The sequence below is a fragment of the Galeopterus variegatus genome, unplaced genomic scaffold (genome assembly GCF_000696425.1).
Source record: "Galeopterus variegatus unplaced genomic scaffold, G_variegatus-3.0.2 Scaffold4313, whole genome shotgun sequence".
Taxonomy (NCBI): Eukaryota; Metazoa; Chordata; class Mammalia; order Dermoptera; family Cynocephalidae; genus Galeopterus; species Galeopterus variegatus.
The window spans coordinates 150,748-174,923 of record NW_007730424.1 but is presented as its reverse complement, the minus strand read 5'-3'; the positions used below and the strand labels follow the sequence as shown (position 1 = coordinate 174,923).

General features: G+C 42.7%; 1 protein-coding gene across 2 annotated transcripts in view; it reads left to right on the top strand.

Annotated features, from left to right (window-relative positions):
- Nucleotides 1–24,176, top strand: part of GRIA1 (glutamate receptor, ionotropic, AMPA 1) — a 152,040-nt gene that overhangs the window by 18,868 nt on the left and 108,996 nt on the right. For both annotated transcript variants that reach the window (XM_008587235.1, XM_008587236.1), the window contains exons 4-6: nt 9,613–9,774; nt 11,756–11,923; nt 20,875–20,979. In XM_008587235.1, the coding sequence (XP_008585457.1) occupies nt 9,613–9,774; nt 11,756–11,923; nt 20,875–20,979 (435 nt within the window). The remainder of the gene's footprint in view (nt 1–9,612; nt 9,775–11,755; nt 11,924–20,874; nt 20,980–24,176) is intronic.

The following is a 24,176-nucleotide window of genomic DNA, read 5'->3' as shown; positions in this document are numbered from 1 at the left end:
GCCCAGGAGTATGCACTAATTCACATATATCCATATTCATGTGCACATACCTGTGTGATCACAGAATTGTAGATCAAAGCTGGAAGAGCCTGTAAGAGAGAAATCAAGTAGCTCAGAAGTTTCCAAACTTTTTAGTTTGGAGCTCTGTTTTCTAATGGAATCTTGTGGGAGAACCCTAGTATATAAAACAGATAAAAAGCAGGGCTGCTTTGGTAGACGAAAGAGGGTAGGACTCTAAGGCCCCATTCTTCTGCCTATCTCCTAGCCCAACATGGTAAGCTCTAAAATGCTTGCAACCAGGAACATAGCTTGAAAGATCATTGATGTAGACAATGTCCTTGTTTTACAGATCAATAAGCTAATGCCTATAGAGATTGAGACAACTGCCCAGGGGCAAACAGCTCATGGGTTCAAAGACAGGACAGAATTTATGTGGTTGTCCTGAAAACTCCTCCTGACACTCTTTATTTATGACCTGGTTCACAATATACTGTACAAAGTCAATAAGAAACCCTCTTTGATCCACAAGACAAAAGCTGACAAAAGAGGTGGCAGGATTGAAGTTTATATGAAAATCATGAAAAGGGTAAGCAAAGACTTTGTTTCTTCATTCCTCAGCATGCATTAAACATGCACCTTGCTCCAGGCACTGAGTGTGGTTAATGTGGGGGCCAAGGTCCTTGCCCTCTAGGAGCTCACAATCAAATGGGGCAGATGAGAAGAACCACTGCCATTTGAAAGAGACAACTAGGAGAGGCCTAAGAGAGAGAGAGCAATAAAGTGCTTTGTGGTCCACATTCCACATACCAGCACACCTTAAAGGAGCTGAGTCAAACAACCAACCTGGTCTCATGGAAACCTGCTAATTCCTTCTTAGCATAAAGAAGCAGACCATTACAAGTGCTTTATTGCAGGACAGGAGATAAATGAATCAGACTGACTACACTGGTAGTTAGCAGGCAGGATGTACAGTGGTTAGAAACAAGCCCAAGAGTCTTGTCACATGCTAGAACTATGGTCTCTGTCTCTCACTAGCTGAACTATATCGGGCGGGAACTACTCTATTAATTTAAGCCTCAGTTTTCTCATTTCTAACGTGCAAATGGCATGACAATAGTACTTGCTTGATAGGCTCGTTATGAGGATTAATGAAATAATTCAAATAAAGCACTTAGCACAGTGCTACATAGTACAAGTTTGATACATGTTAGGCACTATGGTTTTTTTCATTATTATTTTAGCCAAAATCTGCCTCCCATGACATCTGACCACTTGTAGCTCTGATTTACCTTAACAAGCCTCAGAGAACAAACCTTTCACCTTTCCCCCATGACATCCCTTCTGAGATTCAGATACATCCTTCACTTACCATCTTAGACTGCTATTATTTTCTAGGCTGATCATTCCCACTTTTTCCAAGCATTTCTAATGTAACAGGACTTTTTAAACCACATTTCCCTGTAACTCTCCTCTCTGTGGAGCTGTCCTCTAAGATTTCATCTAACAATTTAGAGAAACTTGGTCTGTGCAATTTGTGCCATTCAGAGTATAAAATACAAGTTCTTTGGTTTGCCCTAATCTTACCTCTTCTAGATCTCAAGGGGATGGGGTAAAGGGAGTTCTTTCCGGTGACCCAGGACTTGTTTAATAAACCTTCCTCCTTGTTCCTTTCCCTTAACGTTGGACACTTACTCCTCCTTGTGATGGGTATGGTGTCAGCACGGGCAGGATGGTGAGGGCTGAACAGCTTGTATGTGATACCTTGAAAGAATCCCAGAGAAAAGGAAATCCGCCTTTGAAGATAAAGCTTTTCATCCTCCAAATGCTGTGTTCCTGTGCACCTGCTTCATGTTCTCAGGCTTCTTGCCTGACCCGGTCCCTGGATTTGAAGCAGTTCTAACAACACCTGACCCAATGATAATGATGTGGTAAATGTGATGATGATAATAATAGTTAACATTCATTAAGCACTTACTATGTGCTGAACAAAGTTCTAAGTGCTTAATTGTATGGATTCTTTTAAACCTTTTACCAATTCTATGATGTAGGTGCTATTATATCTGCATTTGGAAGACTAGAGAACTGAGCCTCAGAGAGGTTAAGTAACCAGTAAGCACACATAATCAATTCTTTTGTTTCTAAGCACGTGTGGTAATTAATACTCATAATGATGGCCCAGAGCCTCTTCAGGATCCTTAAAGCATGCTCCAAATCTTCACAGCAAAATGAAAGCATGTCCAATGTAGTTATAGTATTAAACATCTCTTTAGGATATCATAATTAAATGTCTTTTTATTCTAATCCTTTGAAAATTGTAATTGATATATGATAGATGGAGTGACTATATTAACTAGTTTACTTAATTGAGCACTTCACTCCCAGTCATTTTACTCAGATGGCTTTTCAACATTGTGTTTCCTCCTCCACTGTGTACAGAGGGGAGACACATTCTAATGCAAGCTACTCTGCTAACCAGCCATACAAAAATTAAGGCGATATTCCCCTTTCTGGACCTCAGTTTCCCTATTTGTACAAGGAGGGGTTTCATCTGATCTCCAAAATTGCTTCTAAATAGATCAGGAGTCAGAAAACTATGGCCCAAGGGTCAAATCCAACCGCCACCTGATTTTGTATTGGCTCGTAGTTTTTGAATTTCTAAATCACTGGAAAATCAAAAGAGTAATATTTCATACTGTAAACATTATATGAAATTAAATTCCAGTATCAAAAAATAAATTTTATTGGGACAGCCATGCTCATTCATTTACTATTATCTATGGCCACTTTATACTGCAACTCTAAACTCATATGTTCCTCCACTGGTTGGTGAAGGCAGATTTCATGGCTGAACCACAGTTTGAATCCTTGCTTGCTGTGTGATCTCAAGGATTTTCCGAAGGTTTCTGAACCATAGCTCCTCAACATAAAATTGGGACGGATCCTCACTCACTCATTTATGCAAATAAGTATCCAGTGCCTACTATGCACATTTACCTCTCAGGTTTGTTTAGGGGATTAAATAGTATTATGTATATAAAGCATTTAACAGAATGTCTAGCTCAAGATATGGCCTCTCAGGAAATGTTTAAAATAAATCTAAAGTTGTCTATCAATTGATTATTTAATTTTTCATTTTTAAATGGCAATAACCTCAAAACTCTCAAAAGGTTGTTTGGATGAAGTTATATAATGAATACAAAGTGGCATTTTAGCCATTATTGTCATTTTTGTTATTCTTATGAGAAATGCTTCTGAAGCTGTGTTTCAGTAGAGCATTTAACAGCACCAGTGTTCTTTAATTCCAGGTTGGAGATAACAAATTAAGCAAGGCTTTCTTGACAAACCATAAGCTTCAATAAATGCAAAGAATTCTCTTCCCTGTCCTACAGTAGAGCATTTAACAGCACCAGTGTTCTTTAATTCCAGGTTGGAGATAACAAATTAAGCAGGGCTTTCTTGACAAACCATAAGCTTCAATAAATGCAAAGAATTCTCTTCCCTGTCCTGTCACTGCTACTCCCTCTCCCACTTTCTGGTGACTAACAAATTATCTCTAACAAGCAAGGTACATCAGAATTATCTGAACATCTATTTTTATTTTTTAAAACTAGTAGGAATGAGTAACATATTTATATGGCAAGAAAAAAGAAAAAAAAAAATATATATATATATATATATTACAGAAGGGCATAAAAGAGGAAGCAAATGCATGCTCTCTCCAATCTTATACTTCTTAGAAGTTAACTATTTTAGGGCCGGCCCAGTGGCGCATTGGATATATATCCAAAGAAAATGAAATCAGTATGTCAAGGAGATATCTGCACTCCCATGTTCATTGCAGCTTTATTCACAATAGCCAAGGTATGGAAACAACCTAAATGTCCATTAATGGATGAATGAATAAAGAACATGTGAAATATTATTCAGCCTTCAAAAATAAAATCCTGCCATTTACAACAACATGGATGAATCTGGAGGACATTATGCTAAGTGAAATAAGCTAGGCACAGAAAGACATATACTCCATGATCTTGCTTATATATGTAAACTAAAAAAGGTGAACTTATAGAAACAGAGAGTAGAATGGTGGTTACCAGGGATTGGGGGGTGGAGGAAATGGGGAGATGTTGGTCAAAAGATATGGACTTGAAGTTATAAAACAAATAAGTTCTGGAGATAATGTACAGCACAAGGACTATAACAATGTATTAATAACAATGTATAGTATACTTGAAATTTGCTAAGAGAGGAGATCTTAAGCATTCTCACCATACCAAAAAAAAAAAAGAAGTTAACTATTTTAAACCTTTTCTGTGTTTGGTTATTCTGATGGTTTCCTCCACACTTCTATAAAATATGTCTATGTATCTTTTTCTTCCTTTATCAACTTTAATCCTATGTATGACTCACCATTAGAAGGATGATGACTCATCTCATACTACCCCACATATTCTGTCCTCAATGTTTGTTAGTTATGCTATTATTTGGAATTGCGATGATGATTACCTTTATAATTTTAGTATGTTGAACCTTGATTTTTCATTGACCAGCATTAGAGCTTTGTCAAAATATGGATCTCCAGTTTCCTCTCCAGGTCTACTGAATGAAAGTCATTAAGGATGGCTGTTTTGCAAAAGCATCCTAAGGTATTCTGATGTGTCCCTCAGCTTAAGGACCGCTATCCTGAGAGCTGGTAGTTTATCAGCCAGTTCATTTGCACTTGAGTGAAGACGTTAGGCATAGCATCCTTCTCATGTCACCCATCCATTAGTCACACATGGAACAGTGTGAAATTCCACAGAAGTGCAGAAGCAGCAGACAACACATAATGACCTAGTAGCCCCAGGAGTTCACTCATCACAAAGCTCCATTTTAGATGAGAAACAGAGTCACTGTGCAAAGAGTAGCATCTGGTGCCAGTGCTGGGGGGACAGTGGAAGGAGTCTGGATTTATGAGACCTGAGTTCTTGTGCCAAGTAACTTGAAAAGCACTGAATAACTTTAAAAACAAACACCCCATAGATTAATTTTATTTTTATTCAGTAGTCACAGTGGACTCAGCATTTGGGGGCATGTTACAAAATAGTTAAAATGGCTCAGAGTAATGACAATCAAACTTCACTGTTAAAATTTTTAATAGAATATAGTTAGCAATATAGTATCATTATCTAATATTTTATAATTAATAGTGCAAATAAAAAAGATAGAGAAAAATGTACTAATTACCACATATTACCCCCCAAGTTTTTTTTAAATAAAATGTCAAAGAAAATTAGAAAATTATTTAATTAAATTTTGTTTAATGAGAGTGTTAGGAGCAATAGAGAGAGTTGAATTTTCCAGTTAACCAGTGGTCCAGTGGTCAAAGAGTTAACACCTTTATTTCCCCTTCTTAGTCTAAAACACATTTCTATATTGGCAGAGTCCATTTTCTTGCATTACAGAGGAATCGGTATGAAGTAACTATGAGAGATTCATTTCTTAGTGATTAAGGACTTGGTAGGGATTCAAAATTATCCTTCTCAACATGAAATCTCACTTAGAAGGGAAGATGTCAGCTATTAGATGAACATACATAGACCCCAAGTTCTTTCTCAATTTTGTTTCTTTTATGTAACATCCCAGCTTTGTATTCATTTTGTCATTCTTTGTTCACTCTTTCTCAGGGGAGTAGTGGAGTTCAATTGGAGGGTTCTATCAGTTTGATTATATGTTACCAAGATTTGTCTACACTAACCTTGTAGTCAGACATTCTGGTGATGTAGTTGAGTGGCATTTATGTTTGAACAAACTCTGCCATTTCCTTTGGCCTCCATTATGTTTGAGATGGAGGCCGTCGGTACGAAATGCCCAGGAGCTTGTTACAGAGTTTCCAGTGACAGAATTTGACTGTGGGAGGTAATTTTCATTTTATTCTCTCAGTAATTATTTTATAAACAAGATGTTCTTTGTAAAGTGTCTAAAAGCTATAGGAAATTCCTCAATTTTGTATTAGCTTTTAAGCAGTTGTGGAATGGCTATGCTTTTAGTATAAGACCTTGGAATGCTTATTGTGTAGGTGACCTAATTCTGATTTTACCATTACTAACAGCTTGCTAGCTCCACTGGGCAAATCAGTTACCTCCATGAAGCTCTGTAAACTGTGGCAATGGGACAAGTTAATCTCAAAAGGTATTTCCAATCTGAGTTACTTTTCAACCAGTTGAAATTATTCACTGACATTTGCTGCCTGCGGCTCATATTCCCCCTGGCTAATGGGCATTCTGGCTTGAGGAATGTCTCTTTTATTCATTCACTCAACAAATATGTATGAAGCATCTACTCTGTGCCAGGCGTTGTTCTAGGTGCAGGTTCTAGGACACATCAATGAACAAGACAGAAAAGGTCCCTGCCCTCATGGAGCTGACATTCCAATGGGAGGAGAGAGGACAAGGGAACAAATGAGTAAACACAATCATCTCAAATGGTGAAAATGCTCTGGAGAAAACTTGACAGGTCACTGGGATAGAACTGACTGGACAAGGCTTTGGGGGTGACTTGATTGGGTTCTCGCAGAAGAAGATCCTAAGACAAGGACTGAAATACAAGTGATTTCTTTGGGTGCCAATCCTTCCAGTAGGGGAGCAGGGAAGTGAGGTAGGGAAGGGAAAAATCAAGACACTTTCACAGCAGGCTTCTGCAGGAGCTCGGTCCCTTAGAGATCTCTAGCTGTCAGTGCAGAGCACACCTCAGGGTTATGCCACCTGGAGGAGAGGATCCTGGGGTATGTATCTACTGAGAGCTGCTTCTGGATGTATTAAGAACATTACCCACCTGCACATAGGTGGGTAAAGTGGAATACCACTTTGTAAAGGGGAGTGGAAATGAATGGGGAGCTGACGGTATCTCTCAGGGCAAGAATAATTTTTTCAGTAAGGGGTCAGGAAAGAGATGACATTCTGCTGAGAGTCAAGAGATGGAAAGGAGCAGGCCAGGGAAATCACATTTCCAGGCAGAGAGAATAGCAAAGGCAAAGGCTCTGAGTACAACTAAGCTTGGTTTGTTTTTAAAATAGAAACAATAAAGAATGATGCAACTTCAGAGGCACAGATACAGGAGGAATGTCTTTAAGTCATGAAGTCCAATCTTTTAGATAAGAAAACTAGAAGAAGTCATTGAGAAAGTAAGAGAGATGGACAATGCCACAGGATCCTGAGACAGAACTGGGACGAGCACCCAGGTCTCTTGGCTGTCAGTTGAGGGTTTCCCCCCACTCACCATAACGCTTCCTCTGCTCATTCTCCCATTTCACTCATTGGGATTTGGCAATTTCCCTAAGCCATGGAACCAAAAAGGCATTGACTTTATGATCCTGTTCAAATTCCTGCAGCAGCCTCCAATTATACCTAAAAAAAACCCCAAGTTAACACAAGGCTCCCTGTGATCCAGCCTGGGGCTGCCGCTCTGACCTCATTTCCTACCCTCTCTCCCTCTCTCTTACTGTGCTACAGTCATATCACCCTCCTTACTGTTTCTGGAACATGCCAAGCACCCTCCCACCTCTGGACCTTTGCTCAGAATGCTCTTCCTCAAACGTCCCCATAGCTCACTCACAAGTCTCCCCTCACTCAGGTCCCTATGCCTACACCACCTCCTCAGGGAGGCTCATCCTGATCATTCCTTCCAAAGCCTGACCTTGGCCCCTCACCCTATCCTCTCGCTGCACTTTGTCTTTCTTCCTAGGACTCATTACTAGCACAGAGTGTACTATGCTGGATGATACTCTACTGCACTATACCATGCGATCCTGATCATTCCTTCCAAAGCCTGACCTTGGCCCCTCACCCTATCCTCTCGCTGCACTTTATCTTTCTTCCTAGGACTCATTACTAGCACAGAGTGTACTATGCTGGATGATACTATACTGCACTATACCATGCTACATATTTACTTGTTTATCTGTTTGTTGTCTATCTTCTCCACTAGAATGTAAGCTCCATGAGGGAAAGAACTTGTTCTATTCACTATTAGAATAGTGCACAATAGATTCTCAAAACTGTTTGTTGAATGATGAATGAATGAGTAAGTGAGGTGAATGAGTGAGTGAGTCAGTGAGCTAGTGAGTGAATTGCCAAACAGAAGACCTTAGTTCTGGTCCTCTCTTTGCCACTAACTCACTGAATGTGAATGCTTTTATGCAAGTTGATTCTTCCACTCTTCTCAGTTTCTTTATCTGGCAAACAGTCATACAATTTTTCCTTATAAAAAGATATTGTGTATACACAGAAGAATGGAAATCATCAAGTCGAAGGTATACCTGTTCCCCAATGTTCATCGCAGCACTCTTTACAATAGCCAAGAGTTGGAACCAGCCCAAATGTTCATCATCAGATGAGTGGATATGGAAAATGTGGTGTATCTACACAATGGAATACTACTCAGCTATAAAAAAGAATGAAATACTGCTATTTGCAATGATATGGATGGGCCTGGAGAGAATAATATTGAGTGAAACAAGTCAGGCACAGAAAGAGAAATATCACATGTTCTCACTTATTGATGGGAGCTAAAAATAAATAAATAAATTCACACACACACACACACACACACACACACACACAGAAATGGCGGGGGAGAAGACATAACAATTGCTATTCCTTGAAGTTGATATGACAAGTGAACAGAAAGGACATTGTTGGGAGGGAGGGGGGAGAGGGAGGGAGGAGGGAGGGAGGGAGGTTTCAGTAATGGGCCACAATAATCAACCACATTGTATATCGACAAAATAAAATAAAATATAAAAATAAAAAATAAAAAGATATCGTGCAATGTGGCCATAGATATGAAAGTACTAAATGTTATTGAATATATTATACAAATACAAGGTTTCCTTTTTAGGTTGAAGGCTTCCTAAATTTGATTGAACTTCACTGACTGGGGTGGAAAGTTTCATTCCCAACAAAGAATCTTTTGTGGATGTTAGAATTGATCAGGCCTCACTGGGAAGAGAAGACCTAGTCTACTATACAGGAAAGCGTGCAGGGTGAGGGATGAAAGACCAGATCAGAATCTAGCCTCTTCCGCACACTTGATGGTGACCTTGGGGAACTCATAGGTGCTTACCCCGATGAACTTCAGATTCTTCTTCTCTCAAAAGGGTGGAGGATGGGGATGGTACATAAAATATTTCCCTTTGTCAAGGTTTCTATTTTGTTCCATATATCTGTGTCATCATAATCCAGCCACCACTTATTGATCACTGAGTCTGCACCACAAACTTGACATGCGTCATCACATTGCGTCTTCTACCCAACCTCCTTACCTTCACTATTCACGTAAAAAAACCATCGAGTAACTTAGTTCACGGTAGTATAACTGGTGGCTCATGAGTAGCAGAGCCAGCACTTCAACCCAGGCATGCTGGCTTCTGAGCAAGCACTCTTAACCACTATGCTATCTTTGTGCACAAACTAAGTGATAACCAAGTTCAGAAGGAAGGGGGGCACAACTGTCTGTCTGTCAAGTCAGTTTTACCTTGTGGAACAGGGTGGAAAATCCTGTGATTCTGTAACAAGGTTAAGTCGATATATCCAGGCAGCATGTTCTGACTTCTTCCTCCTCCTCCCTCCACAGGGCTTCATGGACATCGACTTAAATAAATTCAAGGAGAGTGGTGCAAATGTGACAGGCTTCCAGTTGGTGAACTACACGGACACCATTCCAGCCAAGATCATGCAGCAGTGGAAGAACAGTGATGCTCGAGACCACACCCGGGTGGACTGGAAAAGACCCAAGGTGAGGGAGGGGCAGCAGCAGTGAGGGACCAGCCTGGTCTCTTTGCCTGCCCTAGATTTCTGGGAAGAGTTGGCCTTCAGAAAGGCATGGGGTTTCTAAGCTAAGGGAAATATATTTACAAAGATTACTGGGTATAGGCCGCAAGGGTCAGACAACCCAAAATGGCAATGGTTTTAAAAAGATAGACGTTTATTTGTCTCTCATGTAAACAACATTCAGGAGTCAGCAGTCCATGGCTTATATAATATAATAGCTTCACAATCATCAAATACCAAGGCTTCTTTTATGTTCTTGTTCTGCTATCCTCAGAATTTGGCTGCTATGTTATAGTCTACGATGACTGCTTAAACTCCTACCATTACCTCAGCATTCTACCCAGCAGGAAGGAAAAAAGGAAAATGAAAAACACAACTGCTTCCTTTAAGAACCCTTTTCAGAAGTCACACACAGCTCTTCCACTCACACGCCATTGGCCATGTCTTAGAAAGCTACCCCAGTTGGCTGCAAGGGAAGCTGGAAAATGGTGCCTCTGTGTTGGGCAGGGCCACCATGTTGCACAGCTCAGGAGGATGCACATTTCTTTGTGAATGGAGCCTCCTTGGGTTGTGCAGTGATTCTGGTCAGCCATGTGCCCAGCTAAATATCAGGGGAACCTAACTAGGGAATATGGAGCAGCTCTCCACCTCAGTCAGTTCTCAATTATCATGCGGACTATCTGCTTCTCACTTCCTGGCAATACAGCTCTAAATCCTGCAGCCAAAATCTATTTTGTTTGCTATTTGAGAATGGTTTAGAATAAAGATAGCAAGTAATTTTTCTTTCCCATGTCAAATCAAATAGCTTGGCAGTGGCTGTGTGGAACCCAATGTTGAGAAGGTTTCCAAAGCCAAGTTTGTTTATCTAGGGCAAACAGTGAATGCTTGGCAGGCTTTCTCTTGCCACTTGGTCAATTTCTTTTTGTAAATGGCAGGCCATATAACTGAGACAATTCTCATCCTTCTCCTGTTCCAACTGGTTTAACTTTACAAGAATGAAGACATTTCAATATGACCTTAAGCAAACAAAATCACAAATGTGCTTTAAAGCAATGAGCAAACCACATAGGAGGTAATTAATATGTGAATACCTGCCCAGTTTCCAAAAGAGGAGCAGATTACAAAAATACCCAAATATAGTGTAATTTTTTTAAACAGTGAGAGAACAAAGTTAAGAATTGAAAAAGTACTTATACATTTATTCTTAACTGTCTCTCGTGAACTTACACTGTGCCAGACAACACAATAGGTATTGAGAACAAATCAGTGAAGAAGACAGACATGGGTTCCAAAGCCAGAAGATATTTTCCTGGACTGTTATCCTGGTTTTGTTTTACTGACATCTTAGCCCCCTTTTGGTCAGGAGGGGAAAAAATGGAAAGTTATCATGAGTAAGCACAGGGGAAAGTTTACAGTATGTAAATTTACCACTTAGGTGAGCCACATGCGGTAATATTTAAGAACTCACCTTTCTTAGATTTTATTTTTTTTACTGTCACGAGGGATAGTGGAGTGAATAGTTCCTCTTGCTCCCAATTGCTGACTGTAATGCAGGGAAAACCAACTGGTTTTCCATGGGCCGTATCCAGCCTACAGATGTGTTGTATTTATTTAATCTATGCATTTTTTTTCCCAATTGAACCACTTTTTAAAAATTGCAAGATTGAACACAAAAATCTAGAATTCTGGCTTCTCTTAGAAAGTCACATTTAACAGTACTGAACTCACAATTTAGGAGGGCAACATTGGCTAGCATGGTGAAGCAGCCCCCATATGAAGGGGCAGGCACTCCCCACCTGGTCACCACTGTCTCCACCCCGTGCACCTTACACCTGGCCCACTGCACACACTCTCATCATGAGGAAGCACATTCCCAGATACAGCTCCCAACTCTGCCTTCCTGTCAGCTCTCTCAGATGCCTAACTGTCTCTATTCCTCCCACTAGTACACTTCTGCGCTTACCTACGACGGGGTGAAAGTGATGGCTGAGGCTTTCCAGAGCCTGCGGAGGCAGAGGATTGATATATCCCGCCGGGGAAATGCTGGGGACTGTCTGGCTAACCCAGCTGTGCCCTGGGGCCAGGGGATTGACATCCAGAGAGCCCTACAGCAGGTAAGGCCAACAATGGTTGTCCTATCTTGTGGAAGACTTCAGCATCAAATTCAGGCAGAATGCAGCTATTTAGAAGAAAAGAAAGAGCATGCCTAAAGTTTAGAACAGCCATGCATTGTTTTTATGGTTCTTAGCTTACAAAGAAGCTCATGTAAAAATTTTTTTATAAAAAACTGAATAAACAATAATATGGAATAGTCATTCCTTATAGTGTAAAAGCTGTATGTATTTTCTGCTTAGGGATTATGCTAAAAATGAAAAGCTGGTGATTTTCTGTATTTGGAAAGGAGACTTGAAATACCCAAGGATGAAATTGGACCATGTTATCAGTCTCCTGGAAACCCTCCCCACTTGCTCTGATTTTCTGCATTTTTTCATTACCTTTGCTCCCTGTGCACATTTCATGGGAGCCTACCTACTGTGTACTGGGACCCTGAAAATGTTTCTCTGTACTTCTGATCCTACCTTCCTGCTTCTCAGCCTTGCAATCACCAATTTTGTTTGCACTTAAGAACAGTTAAAGGATAGGAATAGAAAATAGCTATGCCCACTCCAATCAATTGGCTATGCGAAGGATTCTGAGGCCGAATCCAGATACAACAGGGAAAAGTATAAATATTCAGTTAGTGATCTGTCTGTGGTGGAAGCAGGATGAGACAGTGGTACATGTGAGCATATATTTCACATCTCTGGTTTCAGAGATTCTGGGGACTTGCCATCGCTTTATCAGTCTTGGAGCTCCTAGAAGCACCTCAGGCCCAGGCTGTGATATTCAAACTGCCAATGGGTAGCACCATATTGTGCCTCTGATGCCTCCTGATGGAGAGGCTGCATTTCCAGAGGGACTGGGGGAAGAGGGCAGTGCTCACTGCAAGGGAATGACAAAGCAGCAGGCACAGTGGTGAGGCAGCGACAGCAAGATATTGTGGTGCAAATGCCCATCAGGACCCACTCTCCCCAACCTGGGTCAGACCAGCTCTACTTTTAAGACTGCATTCATCAGAAAGTGAATGTGGGCTCTCAGGGGAGGAGTGTTTCTGAATGAAGGAGAAATGTAGCGCAAAATGTACAACCATTCCCACCTGTTTTCCAACCGCATGAGCACAGCTGTAGCGATTTTCACAACCTGGAGAAAAGAGTCGAGGAAGGAACCTCACCAGCTGTTCCTCAGCCTAAATGAAGTGCCTTCCCATAAAGGAGAATACAGAGTTCTGTCCTTCAGGAGGAAGCTACGCAACAGTCCTGCTAACTACAGGAACAATATGTTAAGGAAGACCACCTGCAGCCATTTCTGCCCTACCCTGGTCTCTATGCAGGTGACCCCCAAATCACTGTGCCCAGCACCAGCTGGGTAAATCCTGATGGCATCCAGTCCTTGGAACCCAGAGCTTGGGGCTTGGGTCTCCACTGCCCTGATCGCTGGCCCTCAGGTCATATGGTGGGAAGGGACCTGTGGTTCAGCATGTGTCAGAGCTGGGATATCTGTGAGTTAGGCACAACCTACCTGGAGGGCTAGCATGTGGGGCTTAAAAATAATGATAATCACGGCTAAGATGTGTTAAGGCTTTCTATGTACAAGGCTCTGAACATTTGTATGTATTATGAACAGCAGACAAGAGGCAGCTTCCAGAATGATTGCCATTAGGGCAGTGCCTGCCCCCCAGCTGATTTAAAATGCTCTTCCTGACTCTAGTCAAGACATTCTGTTTGCAACGTGAGACTGGTTTCAGAAGCTCCCAGGGACTTGCCCTCAGCTCACAGCCCTTCCATCTCCCTTGCCTCTCCCATCTTGATGATGTCCTAAAAGGATATTCTGATGCTAGCACAACGGGGATGAAACCTGGGAGACAACATGAGTTGGGAGGATGGGCTGTGAAGCAGGAGGCAGGAGAGCAAGGCTCTGTGTCCCACTGGGCCCCTGACTCTCTGGGTGACCTTGAAATAGTCATTCAACTCTCCTGTGGATTCCCCTTTCCTTATCCATGAAAATAAGGATGTTGGAGAGACAACCCCCAAGGCTCAACTGGCTCGAAGAATTCAGAGTCTAGTTTTTTTTCTCTCTTATGTTCTAGCTCACTTCCTAATGGTTGTAATATCTGCTTTCTTCCACTCTGCCCTCAGTTGGGTTTGAGAGGAAGCAGTTGCCATGGTCAAAAGAATAATGATCTCTTCTTTTGTCTTGGAGCCAAGACAAGTTTGAGCCTGCCTTTCATCAGCTGTGCCCTGAGCGCCTACTGCGTGCTCTGGCGGTGGCCAGGCACTGGGGATGATGAGAGAAGGCAAGGCCTGCCCTCAGAAACTCCCTTCCGTCTCTACGAAGGACAAAAACTAGTCCACAAAAGAAAACAAAAAGGTAAACCAGAACAGTCCTACCTTAAGATTAGCTGTTCAAACTGATTCCTTTTCAAATCTTTGTTAAGCACCTAGAAACAAGAGTTTATTGCTGAAAGAGAACCTAGAGATTACTGACTCCCATTTTCCCTCACTTTGTAGATGAGACAGCAGACTCAAAGTAGGCAGTGACTGCTCCAGGGCCACACAGCAGCTTAGCAGTGGAGGCTGGACCAGACTCCTGTCCAGAGCTCCCTCTACTGCCTCAGATAAGGCCTATTTTTTGGCCCCAGGGTACTTTGCTTGTAAGCGTTACCTCTGGGGCCTTCCACCCACAGTCATGGCCACCTTCCAGCCATTTCGCCTTCTAGACTCATCTCTTGAAATAGCCATGCCACCAGGGAGCGACTGTGCCCACCTCTGGCTGGGAAAATCCTGATGGCTTCCAATCCTTAGAACCCAGACCAGCTTCCCTGACCACTGGCTTTCAGATCGCACAGTGGGAGGGGACCTGTGGTTCAGCTTGTGTCAGAGCTGGGATATCTGTGACTTAGGCACAGCCTACCTGGAGGGCTAACATGTTGGGGTTAAAAATAATGGTAATCATATGTGTTAAAGGTTTACTATGTACAACGCTCTGAACATTTACATGTATTATCTCATTGAACCCTAGATGTAATACTCTGCAGTAGTTAGTTTTATTAAGTGTGCATTGCAAATGGAGAAACTGAGCTTCAGAGATTAAAAACATCCCCAAATCATAAAACTATCTGGCTCACAGTGAAACTGGGCCTCCAGTCCACATTTAGATGACCCCTCACTCTATATGCTTAACTGCTGTCATGCCTCAAAGGCCGAGCCAGGCAGGGGAAACACAAGAGCTCTGACCCTGCCCCCAGCAGCACATGGCCCTTGGTAGTATCCCTGCACTGCCCCCATCCCCAACTCCGCTGTAATTTTCTTAGCAGCAGAGTGAAGATAATCAGCCTGCCTGTCTGCCCCCTGCCTGCCATCCAGGGAGCCATTCCGAATATTGATGAGCCCACATCCTGGAAGCCCTTAGCACTCCAGGAAGGAGGTGGCATTAGGGTGCCCATATGTCAGTTTCTGGCTGGCAGAGAAGACCCAACTCCCCAAGTCAGGTTTTAACATTGGGGAGGTCATAAGCACTTGAGGATATGATTTTTTTTAAAAAGCTTTAGACTGTTTTTTCTAGAAAAATGCACACTTACCCACCTATATTTCTGCATGAGCAGGGTCGAGGAGAACATAGACACTCCTACAAGCCCATCCCAGGACCTCAGGTTTAGAATGCCTCCCTAAATAGTGATCATCCATCTTAGTCTTTGTTTTTTCAATCTGTCAGCCAGTAACTAAACATATAAAAGAGTAGGTATGCCCAGCATGTTGCTAGATGGAATCTGGGGCCGGGTAGGGAATAGGAGTGTAAGACACAGTCCCTGCCTTTCAGGACTCAAGATTCAGTTTCAAAGGCAAGACAAGCTTATGAGAAATAATTACTAGAAAGGTGTGGATTAAGAGCTAAATTGCATAGGTGGGCTCATGGTGCTGGGCATGGTCAGAACAGAATGCCATCCCCGAGGAACGTGGACACCAGCAAGCCTTCCTGTGGGAGGGTGACTGGTACTTTCAGTAGAATAACCAAGTAATTGATCACCCAAACTGGGACACTTAAGAGTGAAAGGGAGAGATGTTATCAATTATTCCAGAATGAAAGATGAAGACTGGAACACAAGCCGTAAAGGAAGGGTAACTTTGAACAAGAAGTAAATCGAGGGTTGGAGGTTCAGGGTGGGGATATCAATGATACCCAGCAAGACACTAGAGTGAGGTGCCACTGAGGACCTGTAGGCATCATGCTTGGCCTGATACAGAGTTAGAAGAAAAGAGCTGAGTTCCAACCATGGCTCTCTCAAGCACTATCTGGGAGATCTTGGACTAACTGCTCGACTTTTCTGGGCCTGAATCTTGTCATCTGCTAAATGGACATAATCTTCTTAGCCCTGCCTCCCTCACTGACTTATTACAAGGCTCAGTATGTTAAGAAAGCATAATGTATACACTTTTTCGAACCTCGGGGCAACTGAGATAGTTAGAACCAGGATTATTCTTTCCCTTGTTCAGGTGGGAAAGTGGAAACTCAGCCAGGTCCTAAGATTTGCCCTAGCTAGAATAAGTAGTATGTGGTGCAGTAGGAACCCAGCCCACAGGCTTCACACAGTCAGCATCCAGGAGGAGAGGCCAAGAGGCAGGGTCAGCTGAAGGCAGCCAAAGAGGTGATAGAAGCCCTGGGTCCAGAGCAGCTCAGCTGTCTCCTCCAGGGATGCTTTTCAGGATCCAGTGGGAGTGGGGAGAGGAGTCAGTGTTGGTAACTGACAAAGATTCTTTGCTTGGCCACACTTTAGTCAGGCTCCTGAACCTTCTCCTAGACACATCTGTGCACTTCCTTATAAAATCCAGATTTAGGAAAGAACTCTGCTAAGTCAATTAGCAAGGACCCCCCATGGGTTTTTCATTCTTTACCATCCCCAGGTGATGTCTGACCACCCCGGCCAGTGTTCAGCAAGAATCCTGTTAGGTTACTTTAACCAGAATCCCCTGTACCTGGGTATTTCTTCTTAGTAATTTTCCTTCCACTGACCCCCACCCTGCTCCTTGGCTATAAATTCCCACCTGCCCATGCTGTATTTGGAGTTGAGCCCAATTTCCCTCCCCCACTGCAAAATCCCATTGCAGTGGTCCCTGCACCTATCAAAATGGTCCTGAATAAAGTCTGCCTTACCATGCTTTAAACAAGTGTAATTGAATATTTTTTTCTTTAACATGGCTCAAGTGGTAGAGACATCAACCAGCACTTTCCCAGCACCAGGCAGGAAAAAAATGTATGTTTCAGCATCCCACTGGCAGTAGACTCTGAGATGCCATTAACAGAAATACCAAAGTCAATTCTCCATCTTTTACGGAGGGAATTGGCAGGCGCCAGGATGGCGATGGGAGTTCTAGGAGCAGAAACCAGGGAGAAATGCCTGGGCTCTGTCAGTCTGACCTCAGTCACCCTGGGGCAAGGCGAGAAGGGGATGAGTGCCCAGAGCTCAGACCTGATGGATGTGGATAGCAGTTTCAAGATTTATACAGAGTGGGTGTCTCTGAGAAGCTTCTTCCTTTGATTCTGCATCCTGGCTCTCCAGATAAATGGTTTGGGGCTGAATCATTCTCTTGACCTCTTATTGCTCTGCCGTCATGGAATGGTGATTCTGGGATATCTCCTTTCCCATTTTCTTTTTTTTTTTTAATTTTATTTTATTTTGTCAATATGCAATTCCTTTCCCATTTTCTGATAATACTTTGATTTATCTCAGTGTGTGTAAGTCTTGGCTTCCCCAACTAGACAGTAAGAACCTCCAGTTACCCCAGGCCTCTCAGTGACTTACTGTGAAACCCAGATCCAAGTGCCATCAGCTCTGTCTCAATGATCTTATCTGTAAAATGGGCAAAATAACCTGTGCTCTGGCTACATACTGGGTTTCTGTGAACATCAGAAATAATCAGCTTCTCGTGGAAACACTGTGGCCATACAAGGGGCCCTCAGGTCACTACATCTTTGTAGGTGGGACTCTTGGCCTTATTGGAAACTGAAGAAGACATGTAAAAGTGACCGTGATAAGATCCTCATTTCTGCTGAGGGAGTCCCCTGCTCTGAGACAACAACTTACTAGACCAGAGGCCTCAATTTTAGATCTTATTTTCTATACCTCTTACCCACTCTACACAGCACAGTATAGTAGTAGTCACAATAGTCATCATCATCTAAATAATATAGATTAGGTATTGAACACTTATGTCCCAAATAATATGCTAAGCACTTTAGTTCTTTGAAGAGGAAATCAAGAAACAGATAGATGCAGTGATAAGCCCAGGACTAAATGAGTATAGTTAGGCATGAGCAGAGCACAGCCTGGGAAATACCCAGCAGTAATAGTGGGTGGCAGTAGAAAGCAGGTAGAACACACTACGTTGCACATTTCTGTGCCACTCACCTAAAGCCCAGCACAGTAGCATTGGCTCCTGTTTGAGAGGCCAGTTGGTATCTTAAGAGAAGATATCAGAAGATATCAGCAGCTCTGGATTTTAGACCTGCCTCTCCCATTTATACCTCATGGCAGCCTGTACTTCTCTGTCCTTGGCCTTAATCATATCTCTAATAACCATGGTGGCACACTAAGAGGCACTGTGTGTGAGAAAGTGTGTGAGTGTATGTGAGAGTGTGCATATGGCTGGGGGGGTTGCGTATGTGAGTGTGCGATGGGGTGATTGTTGGCTGGTGGGCTTCCCTGCAGATTATTAGGCACCATGCTAGAGACCTGGGCCTGGGAGGTCTCAGTTTTTCTCACAGTTGCCACTTTCTCTCTGGTCCATCAACCCCGCCCCACTGTGCTCAATGTCTCTACCTTGGGAATATTTCTGGGTCAGGGTCAGGGTTGGGGCTAGGATTAGTCATAAATCTTGAGCAGATCATCTTCCCTCCAAGAGTTTTTGGTTTCTCTCATGTAAGTGAAAATCGTGATCTCTAAACACATACTTTGGGGATTCCTATAAATAGACATGAAGTGATATATATGAAAGTTCTTTATAAACATGAAACACTTGGAAAGTGGTGGTAGTATTAGTACCACTGTTAGTAACAATAATAATAACAACTAGCACTTTTTGAATATTTGCCAAACATTGATTATAAAATATCTCATTTAATCCTTAAAACAACCTTAAGACATAATTCTGTTTGGTCCCATTGAACAAATGAGGAAACTGGGTCATAGATTATGCAATTTACCGTTCTAATATGCCATACTTATGGTTAGTGTGATACTTGAGACTAGAACCAACAAGCAGATGCCCATTTGGTCATTAATGACACTTCTTTCTGTTTGGACAAATCTACCCAAATCTGTAATCCTGTCATCTGCACATTACACCCCAGCCTATTTTTTCCAGATCAGTCACTTAAACTGGTACCTACCAACCTAAGAATCCTATCTTGAACCTAAACCAACGGGAAAGCTAAAAATGGGCAAGAGATGACCAAGGTGAGAAGAAGGTGAAGTTGTTCATGGACTGGAATTTCTCCCTTCTTTTATTCTTCGTAGCAGGATCTGTGCTTTGTTTTCTCTCTGAAAAGCAAAGACAGTCCAGACTTTTCCAGAGCCAGGGATTTCTCCAAATTTCATCTGAGAAAGTTAAGAGCTTATTGTATAATTTGCCCAGTGCTCTGGGCCTGTTGTGGCCTCCCCACTGAGACTTCAAACCAGAAGGCATGAGAGGGTCAGCCTCAGAACAGGCATCCACATGCACACACACACACACACACACACACACACACACACACTCTCTCTCTCTCTCTCTCTCTCTCTCAAATACACACACACTCCAGCTATTCTTATACCTCCTAAAGTCAGGAAAAGATAAAACTCTGCAAGGCTTCTTCTTAAGCTATTTGAATGGGGGAAAAAATAAACAGTTGTGGGTCACAGGGCAGTGTATTGGTAACAGGTAGAGACACCTCATTGGCCTTAGACAAGAGAGATCAGAGGACACGTGGTGGGTCACTGTTAGAGAATGTGGTTTCCTATACCTGAACTGATGATACACTAAACTTATCCTCAATTTGAGGGTGGACTTGAATTAGATTTATTTGTCATCCACAGAGCAGTAGGCTCAACCCTAAAGGTCTTGGATCACCATGTTGACCACTTGACCTTTAATACAAACTTGAAGATCTGAGGCCATGAAAGTTTAATTTGACCCATTAGTGGGAAAGAAATTCCATGCTGCATATTTTGGGGTTCCAATACAAATTTTATTTTAACCAGCTCTTTAAAACCCTGCATGCTCTGCTCTGAACATAAAGGGTTTTTTTCTTAGGTGCCTTACAGTTTTTACAGGACTTTCACGTTAGCTATGTCATTGAAGGTAGACAGGGCAGGAATTTTAGAAACTGGAGGCTTAGAAAGGTGAATCACCCAAGATTGCTTGGCTGTTAGGAGGAAGCTGGAGTGAAATCCAGGTCTTTAGACTTTAAGGTATTTTATTCCTCAGACTCACAAAGAATTTAAGAAATCATTTTCAAGCATAGCCGAGGCAACATAGGCCGGCTTCTGACCTTGGGTTTTCTCCTGACTTAGTGAAGGTACACCGGTTCCTTTCTTTTGCAGTCCTCCCTCAGTTTCCTAATCTTCAGACCTGTGTCTGAGAAGGGTGGTGGTCATGGTGGTGGTGTTGGGGGGTGGCGGGGCTGTTTGATTAGAGATGGTGCAGAGCTCTCACATCAGTATGCACCCTGACCCATTGTTAGTGTTTGCCTAAGGTAATGGGTGAAAGTGACTTTCAGGAAGGGTCCCAGTTCAGGGGGAAAGAGGTCAGTGCTCTAATGCTGATGCCTGCAGTGGACAAGGGAGTGGAGAGTTTTAGCATCCAGGCTACCCCAAGACCTCATCCCGTATGACATTCTTGGATTCTGGATTTCTACTTCAGCATAGAAAGCAAACACAAACATGAAGTGCAATGTCTGACTTCATTACTTACCACTTGGCTTTATTTTCCAGGTGCGGTTTGAAGGCTTGACAGGAAATGTGCAGTTTAATGAGAAAGGACGCCGGACCAACTACACTCTGCACGTGATCGAGATGAAACACGATGGCATTCGAAAGGTAAGGGCCACCTTTGCTTTCGTTCTGCAGGGAGGAGAGGGCTGAGGGGAGGCTCTGACCAGAGCTGAGGGCTCTGTGAATTCATCTTTCCTGGACTAGATCTTTGAAGAGACTAAGGCAACATGGATTCTAGACTTGGCTCTCCCACTAACCAACTGGGACTTTGGGCAAGTCAGCTCCCTTCTCTGAGAATTGATTCACTCATCTGCAAAATGGAGATAAAAATCTCTACATTTGTCTCAGGGTGCTTGTGAAAATCCAAGGGATGGAAAAACACACTTTGAAAATACAAAATTACACATGTGTGTAAAATGTCACTGCTATTCCTGAGGGATTCTGCAGTAAGAATTTGAGAATGATGATTATAGTTGAAGTTAACCATCTTCTCCTAATCTACACTTGGTCACATCCACTCTGTTATCCATACAGAAGTAACATTAAAAATATGTGTGCGTGTGTGTGTGTGTGTGTGTGTGTGTATAATATGAATGCATGTTAAAGTTGTTAGAATAGCATTCAAATCTTTGGAATAACATTCAGAGTTCTGCCAGACCCTATGTGCTCTGGCCTCTGCTGATTTCTCCACCCTTAACCCTTGACACTCACTTCCGTCCTTTCTCCACTCTAATTATTCAGTCTTCCACTTCCTCGAACACACCATGTTCTTTCTCACTGGAGAGCCTTCACACGTGTTCCCTCTGCCTGGGACTTACTCTGTTCCACTACCTTCTTTTGCCTGGCCAATTCCTCCTCAGCCTTTAGCACTCAGAGTAAATATCCTTCCCTAGGGAAACCTTCCCTGGCCTCTCTCATTATACCTCATAGCAACCTGTACTTCCCTGTCCTTGGCTGTCATCACATCTCTAATTCCCATGGTAGCATAGAGTAGAGACTAAGAGGCACCGTACAGTATGGTATAGAGCTAGTAGAGTGTCATGGAGCAGCATATTGGCTCTGGAATCCTTGAAACAATCACGGCTTATTAGTCTGGGATCCTGGGCAACTTATTCAGGCTCTTTGTGCCTCAGTTCTCTCATCTGGTAAATGAGGATCAGCATAATAATGCTGTCCTCATAGAGTCATTGAGGGACTGGTGATGTGATTGTGTCCAGAAGCTCTAAGTGTGGGCCTGGCAGGCTGAAAGCTGGGTCTTAGTCTCTCAAATTTGATGTTCTCTATGCCTGTGCTGTCAAACACACTTGCCACTAGCCATATGTGGCTATTTACATTTAATTTTAAATTAATTAAAATCTAAAAGTCAGTCCCTCAGTTGCACTAGCCACATGTCAGGTGCTCAATGGCCACATGTAGCCAGTAGCTAGCACATCAGACAGCACAGATGTAGAAGATTTTCATCATTGCAGGAAGCTCTACTAGATGGCTCTGTGTGCACTCTTTATCCTCAACTCCCTTAAACCCATCTTTCCTGCTCTCTTGTCTGGAATCCCACCCTCTCCTTTATAGTCTATCTCAATTCCTTCCATTCATCAAGGCACCTCTTGCTGCCAAAACAAATTACCACAAACAGTGGCTTAAAACAATGCAAATGTATCATCTTACAATTCTGTAGGTCAGAAGTCTGACTTGAGTCTCACAGGGCTAAAATCAAGGTGTTTGCAGGGCTGTGTTCCTTTCTGGAGTCTCCAGAAGAGACTCTGTTTCTCTGCTCTTTCCAGTTTCTTCTAGAGGCCACCATGTTCCTTGACTCATGTCATTTTTCCTCCATTTTCACAACCAGCAACATCACATCTCCCTGACCCTTCTTCTGTCATCATGTCCTCTCTGACCACATCTGGGAAAGGTTCTCTGCTTATAAGGACTCATATAATTAGGTTAGGCCCACCCAAATAGTCCAGTATAATTTCTCCATCTCATGGTCAGTAACGTTAATCACATCTGCAGTGTCCCTTTTGCTATGTAAGGTAACATGTTCACAGGTTCTGGGGACTAGGGCATAGACATCTTTGTGGGGTAGGGCATTATTCTGCCTACCACAAAGGCCCAGTTTAAATGTCTTCTCTTTCATCAAGCCTTCCCCACCCAGTAGAAGCCATCTCTTGACCTCTTGGGTTCCCAAACAAAGTTGACTCCACCAGGACATTATCACATTCTCCCTTGTTGCAGTGGCTATTTGCATACATCCTATCCTTTCTCCTAGACCATGAGCAACTTGAGGGCTTCCAGAGTCCATTTCCCACCTCCTACTGGGTACACTTAGCAGTCAGCTATGGTAGGTCCAATACCTACCTTAACTTTCAGCAGGTACCATACAAGGGCACCTGTATGGCTATAACTGTAGCCAATGGGAACATATTCACTTTTCCTCAAACCTTTGGCAGGATGATTGTACAAGGATACTCTCTCTGGGGACAAAAAAAATCTACTGTGAATGATGCTTTTCCAGAAATAGCCCAAGTCTGAGCTCATTTTTGTTATCTCTGTTCTGAATCCTACTGCTGGAGAAGACATCTGCTAGATCACATAGCTCTTATACCCTTCAATTTCCACAAAATTGGAGCAGATCATGTCTGCATTGGCAGCTGATCATTGTTCAGTGAGTGTTACCTGTGTTAGTGTTTATTTCCTATGGTAAATGTTAAAGAGGTGGCCTGTGACTGAAATCTGGGAAACGTGCATATGGCTTGTTTATTCCTTTAAAAGTGTTTTATTATTTGGTTTGGTTGTGAACAGTATCGGCCTCAGTGATATAGACCCCCTTGCAAGATGAATAGACTACGGCAGAGGCTCACTAGGCTGCCTAAGCTCTCATAGTGAGCTCTGGCTGAATGGAGACCTTAATCCAGGACCCTGACTCCCCAGCCCATGCTCATTCTGCTGCAGCTGCCGTGAAAGCTGAATGGATCAGAGTGACACAGTTGGGACATATCTGATGACTGAGGGGTGGGGGACAGCAGCTAGGGGAATTTTGCTGCTGCTGGAAGGGACACCAGACATGTGACCACTTCCCCAGGACATCTTCCTTTCAGATTCTAAGCAGAACTGGTGGTGTCACCCCTACCTTACAGATGAAAACATAGATGTTGTAGCTTTCTTGTGTAAGGCTTAGAACACACAAGCAGATGGCTTCTAGATAAAAAATTGTTGGCCGTGCATCTGGGCTATCACTCAGAATCCTCAGAATAGCCTTTTGCCCTCAGTAAAAAAAAAAAAAAAAAAAAAAAAAAAAAAAAAAAAAA